This window comes from Gavialis gangeticus, unplaced genomic scaffold (assembly GCF_001723915.1).
Source record: "Gavialis gangeticus isolate Ggan-Ray unplaced genomic scaffold, GavGan_comp1, whole genome shotgun sequence".
Lineage (NCBI taxonomy): Eukaryota > Metazoa > Chordata > Crocodylia > Gavialidae > Gavialis > Gavialis gangeticus.
This window is the reverse complement of record NW_017729006.1, coordinates 12,638,888-12,644,639: the sequence shown is the minus strand read 5'-3', so window position 1 is coordinate 12,644,639 and position 5,752 is coordinate 12,638,888. Positions and strand designations below refer to the sequence as shown.

The following is a 5,752-nucleotide window of genomic DNA, read 5'->3' as shown; positions in this document are numbered from 1 at the left end:
TCCGTTACTTCAGCTTTTCATGTGGTTACTCAGGTACAGTAAAACTTGATTTTAAATATGACTGGTGCCATTGTCTTCCTCTTCTCAGCCAAAATATGAAAAGAGAGCTACCCACACATGCACTTCAAGAGCAAGGATAATTCTTCTGTAAGAACTATCATTCTGACAGACATTAAAAGGAAAGGCGTCTCAAAGAAGTTTACAACAATTTAAGGAATGTTCTTGTACCAAATTTTTTACTCAGTGGTACAGATACAGCTTGTCTTTTTTAAAAAATAAGTTACAACGGAGAAACTGATGAAAACTGTCCATCTAACCATGTAATTAACTGCAGTTAAATGCTGTGCTTAAATACTCACTACACAATAGAAAGAGATTCAAATCACTACCAAGGTACACACAATTTACTTTCATTACGCTTTTCAATTACAGGTGTTCAGTTTGTAATTTCAGTTTTGGAAGTTCTTTTCAAGAACAGAGTGTTTTTTGTTGGTTTTTTTTACACTAAATGGAAATAAATACCACCTTTAGAACACACAGGAAATGCAATAAAATGGCCACTTAGGCACTGACATAGTCTAGTCCTTTGAAGCCCTCTAAAAACTACAGGACAATAGGTTTTTAAGCCACTAATGGGTTGGTGCACAGGACAGAATGCTGCCGATTTGACAGCCGATTATGTACTACACAAAAGCACATCTGCAAAAGGTCCAAGGAGATTTTTGTTAAAGATGCATCGTATCCATACCAGATATATTGTGAATGGCTTAATGTTTTCTGAAAAGGTGTGATTCTGATGGGACAAAATATAAGGCATGTAAGTGTTTTCACCTTGCTCCTGTATCCATACTTCATATTTTACCTCCCTGACCTTCAGGTACTTAAGGTTCCAAGGAATCTGCCAAGACACAGCAAGTTTAGCTTCACTAGTGCCCTGGACAGAGGCTTGACATTTGGCATCCCTCACCTTGCCAGGGTACAGACCACTAGTCCACTTCTGCTTCTTGGGTCCAGGCTTAGACTTCACAGTCTGCCTGATCACTTGGATAAGGGAGGGGATATCTACTTTTGTGTCCTGGTAGGCACGGAAAAGCCACTCGGGGTTCCGACAGCAGAGGTGCCGTGGGACCTCTTTGCTCTTTATGATGCGCTCCTGCTCCACCTTGTCTAAGTGAGCAATTCCTCCCTGATCCCAAGGCCTGTCAGGGTAGGTAACAGTGTTTTCCCTATCAGTGTTCTGCCAAGCAATATACTGGAGATCCATGCCAGGGAGTGTTGCCAGTGTTTTGTATGGGGTGTAGTGTTCAGGGTTGATAGCATAAGGAAACAGCTCCACCACAGTAGCCCCTCTTGGCAGGAAGAGAGACATCACTAATTGGGCACCATGCATGCTGACCAGCATGGATGCATTGCTGATCAGACGTACAATATCAGAAAATGAATGATCCTCTAAGGAGACTGTAATGGTTTTCATCTGAAACTCTTGGGCAAGTGCCAAAATTAGTTCTGCCTCATTTAGGATTAGTCTGTTGATTGTTCGACTGAATACAATAATATACTCTTCACTGGAACTTTCTTCCAAGCTGACATTCAGCTTCTCCATCATGAACTTGGTGAACTGCCTGATCTCATTGCCAGAAACTAAGATGTTTGCCTTTGGGCCTTGGGGCTGCACAAACCCATACTGGTACCATGTGGTGATTTTGGACAGTCCCACGTAGGATTTTGTAAAGCAAAGGAGCCGGCCCAGAGTTTTAAGCTGTTCTTTCAAGAGTGGCTGCTTGTTACTCAGTATCTTGTACAGATCGAAGTGCAGGCCTTCACTCCACCCCTCCATGAAGAACAGCCGTGACTCCTGGTCCAAGTCTGGAAACTGCTGCATGGTGTAGTAGATTGGGAGGAGATCATCGTGAAAGACATGCATCAAGTTGTCTGGGTTGAATCTGTTGGTGATCAGTGCCACATCAGGCACAAAGACTGGCTTTGGCATAAATTTCAGTGCAGCAGCTGGCAGCTCCACAAAGTTAAAATACTGGGTATTATGGTCCTCCACTGAGGAGAGATCAAGCAAGGCTGGCTGGAATCGTCTAGAGCCCAGGTTAGGCAACATGACCGAGGAGTTGCTGTGAAAGAAGACAAACTCCTCTGCCTCCGTGGAATAACAGAGGGACTCGAAGCGGCAGATGCGGTCAGTGTGCATCCTGCCTGTGCACACCATCCTGGTTCCATCCTCCACCAGTGCTTGAAGAGCTGCATGGTAATCAATCCGGACCTGAGAGAGCTCCTGCGACTGGCGAGTGAGGATCAGCTCCTCTTCCACCACAAGGACGTGCTCTCGCAGCCTGATGTATTTCCACAGCACAGCTGCAAGGACAGACACTAGCAGAGCATTAAACACTGCTGCTATGTTCATTCTGTAGCTAGATCCTAGCAAGATGACAGGTGGGGAACACAGTGGAAAGGGAAGGCATCATTAATCCTCTTTGACATGGTGAAAGCAAAGACCTGGGGAAAACAAAACAGGAAACAAACCATCTGAATATGATTTTTATAGCCCTACTCTAAATCATGTTTTATGAAGTATTCAAAGGAGTTCTGCTTTTTCAGCATTTTTCTGAGAAATGGCAGAGGCGCAAGCAAGATACTATCCACAACTAAACTTGAGAGCACTGATAATAAAAAAGGGACTGGCTACAAGGAGCAGCTCCCTCTCTAATTTTGATTTCCACCTGTTGAATAAATGTCAAGAGAAGCTTAGTGCAATTTCATTAAAGAACCTGATCAGTTATTCCCATTCAGAATGCATCTCCAGTCTAACCTTCTCATAACACATTCTGTACGGTAGTAGAGGAAGGATGGCCCAATGGTCAGGGCTTGGGAGACCAGGACGCCATACCTTCTTCTGCCATAGACTTTATGTATGACCTTGCACAAATTACTTTTTCTCACTGTACCTCAGCTCTTCATCTGTACTATGCAGATAGCAGCACTTCCCTATATCTCAGGGGTACTGTGAAGATAAATGAAGTCACAACTGTGAATCTTGCAGGGAGCATGGTAGCGGAAGATAAATAAGTACAACAGAGCATTTTTAGTTCTAGCCATTTTTGTGGTTTATGGGCTTGTCTAGATCCCTTGTTCTCCAGAAAAAATACACTGACCCTCTTCTTTTCAGCTACCTGTTTTCAAGATTTCATGGTGTAGTAGGAAAGCCTTTAAATAAAAAAAATTCAAAGTCCCCAAAAAATAAAGATCCCACGATGCTGACACAGGAGTAGAAAGTCTGTGATCCTGGGCCATGCTCTTGTGATTGGACATTTATTTATTAGGTACACATGTCACTTGTGTCGTCCCCCACTCCTCCTCTGCCACCCCCAACTCCATCCAACAAACAGCTTAGGGTAGCTTAGACTAAAAGACCAAGTAATTTATACCCCCAAATTGAAAAATAATTCATGCTTGCTACACTACCTTGCAAGAAAAATTTTACAGTTCCAATAAAAAAGTCCAGCTATATACACGCTACACAAAAACCATGCCTAAATATGGTTGGTCACAGCCATAGTACACAAATTATATAAGCAAATTTTCTTCCTACATGAACAAAACCAAATACACAATTGTTAGTGCAGGAACTTTAAAACTTCTGTTTCAAGGGTTCCTTGTGTGCCTTACAGCTCTCTAAAATGGTCATTACATGTTTATTCTTGTTTGCACTGGAAAGACTAAGTCACAGTACACTACAGCAAGGTTTGACAGCAATCAAGTTTAAACACTACTATTCTGGTAGTGTGGAATGCACCAAGGAGTACAAGTTACTGGTTTCAGCACTAACCAGCCTAGATCTCAGAGACTAATTTACATCTACATCCTTTTACACTCTGACAGTGTTAAAAGGGCGTATGTATAAAGTGGCAAACATGCCCCAGACATAGAAATGGACAAGTTCCAGCACCACACCAAGATACTGCTCATATTATGGGCTCCACAGGTGAGCAGAGGTAGGGCCAGATGTTGAAACTGGCTTCTCTCTACAACATGGTCACAGCAGGCTTTTTGGCCAGATGTGACCATTTCCTCAAACAGCATCAGAATCAATACCCCACCCCATGATTGCTGATGTACAGCCATGAATAGGGATGGATGGATAAAGGTGTGAGAATGGCAGCTGACTCAGTCCTAGTGCTGACTGCAGAGAAGAGGGGCTAGCAGGGTAGCTGTACAACTCCTCACTTGCACATTGCTGTAGGCTGGCGGTTAATCCATGAGCAGGCAAACTGTACACAGACCAATCTATCAGCAGTAAAAAGAACAAGTGGAAGTTATGGCCCTGATCCTCAGATATTTCTGCAGCCACTTTGCTTCACAATATGAGCCAAGGGAATCCTTAGAGAGCAGGATTGAAATAGCAAATCAATCACAAGGGACTCCTCCATGACACATGTGGCTCCCACTCCATTCCTCTCCTAACATATAGCAGAAGTGCAAGTAATTCAGTGCATGCTTGAGGCTGCTCTACCTCAGGGTGGCAGAAAACTGGTCCAATGTAAAGCCAGCCCTGTAAAGACAGTCCAGAGGTGGCTTTGCACCCCACACTCTCACATTGCTGCAACCAAGGACCAAAAACTATGACTTTTGTCCTCCTTATGAAAGAACAGCTTTATAGAGAGAGCCTGCCTTTGTCACGGATGACCACATTGTATTAAACTAAGCAAACCCTTTCCTAGCAAGAATAAGTCTGACTTGTACTAGTCCAGAAACTTGGGACAAACTTAAAAGGAAACATACTCCAGTTATTTTTCTCACCTTGAGGTTTTCCAAGGTGTCCAGGGTTGGCTAAGCTCAGATGCTATGCTATAGTGTCAAGGGCCTGCAGCAAGGCAGTAGCCTTAGACTTTAAGAGGGCCAGCTTCAATGAGCTGAGGAGATTAGTGGGGCAGGCACTAGGGTCCTAGAGAGTAGGGGAACTGAGCGCCCAAGATGAGTGGTCGTTCCTTAAGGAGACGATACTCAGAGCCCAAGGGGTGACAATCCCAACAAGAAGCAAAGGGGGCAAGAGTGCCCAAAAGCCCCCCTGGCTCACCTAGGAAGGGCCTATCACCAAAGAGGAGTATACCTCCACCGCTCAGGTCTGTAGGGGGGCTGTTAGTAAAGCTAAGGCAGATACGGAACTAGAGCTAGCATCAAGGATAACAAAAAGTCCTTTTTTAAATACATAGGGAGAATGAAGGCCCCGGGTAATGTGGGGCCCCTGCAGGATATGCTTGGCAATCTGTTGGTTACACCAGAGAAGAAAGCAGACCTCTTTAACAATTTCTTCACTTCTATTTTCTTGTGCAGGGACCGGGACTCCTGGGACTCCCCTGACCATGATTCAGGACGGACTTGGGAGAAACTCTGCCAAGCCTAGGGTCAGGGAGAACTGGGTTAGAGAACTTCTGGATGGGCTGGATGTGTTCAAATCAGGAGGTTGAGATGCTCTCCATCCCAGGGTGTTGAGGGAATTGGCAGGGGTTATCGCGGGGCCCCTGGCACGGCTTTACGAGCACGCGTGGTGCTCTGGCCAGGTGCCAGACGACTGGAAGAGGGCACCTGGGAAGACGGAGGGACCCGGGCAACTACAGGTCTGTTAGTCTTACTTCAATCCTGGGGGAGCTCTTTGAGATTATCAAGGAGCTGCTGTGATGGGCCAGCAGTAGGAATGATGCTCAAGGGGCAACCAGCATGGTTTCATTAGGGGCAGGTCCTGTCA

The 5,752-nt window shown here is 44.9% G+C and overlaps 1 protein-coding gene across 1 annotated transcript in view; it reads right to left on the bottom strand.

The window, feature by feature from the left end:
• Positions 1-217: 217 nt before the first annotated feature.
• Positions 218-5,752, bottom strand: part of POMGNT2 (protein O-linked mannose N-acetylglucosaminyltransferase 2 (beta 1,4-)) — a 21,639-nt gene continuing 16,104 nt past the window's right edge. The window contains exon 2 of the mRNA XM_019508816.1: positions 218-2,505. Coding sequence (XP_019364361.1) covers positions 677-2,413 — 1,737 coding nt within the window. The 5' untranslated portion in view covers positions 2,414-2,505 and the 3' untranslated portion in view covers positions 218-676. The remainder of the gene's footprint in view (positions 2,506-5,752) is intronic.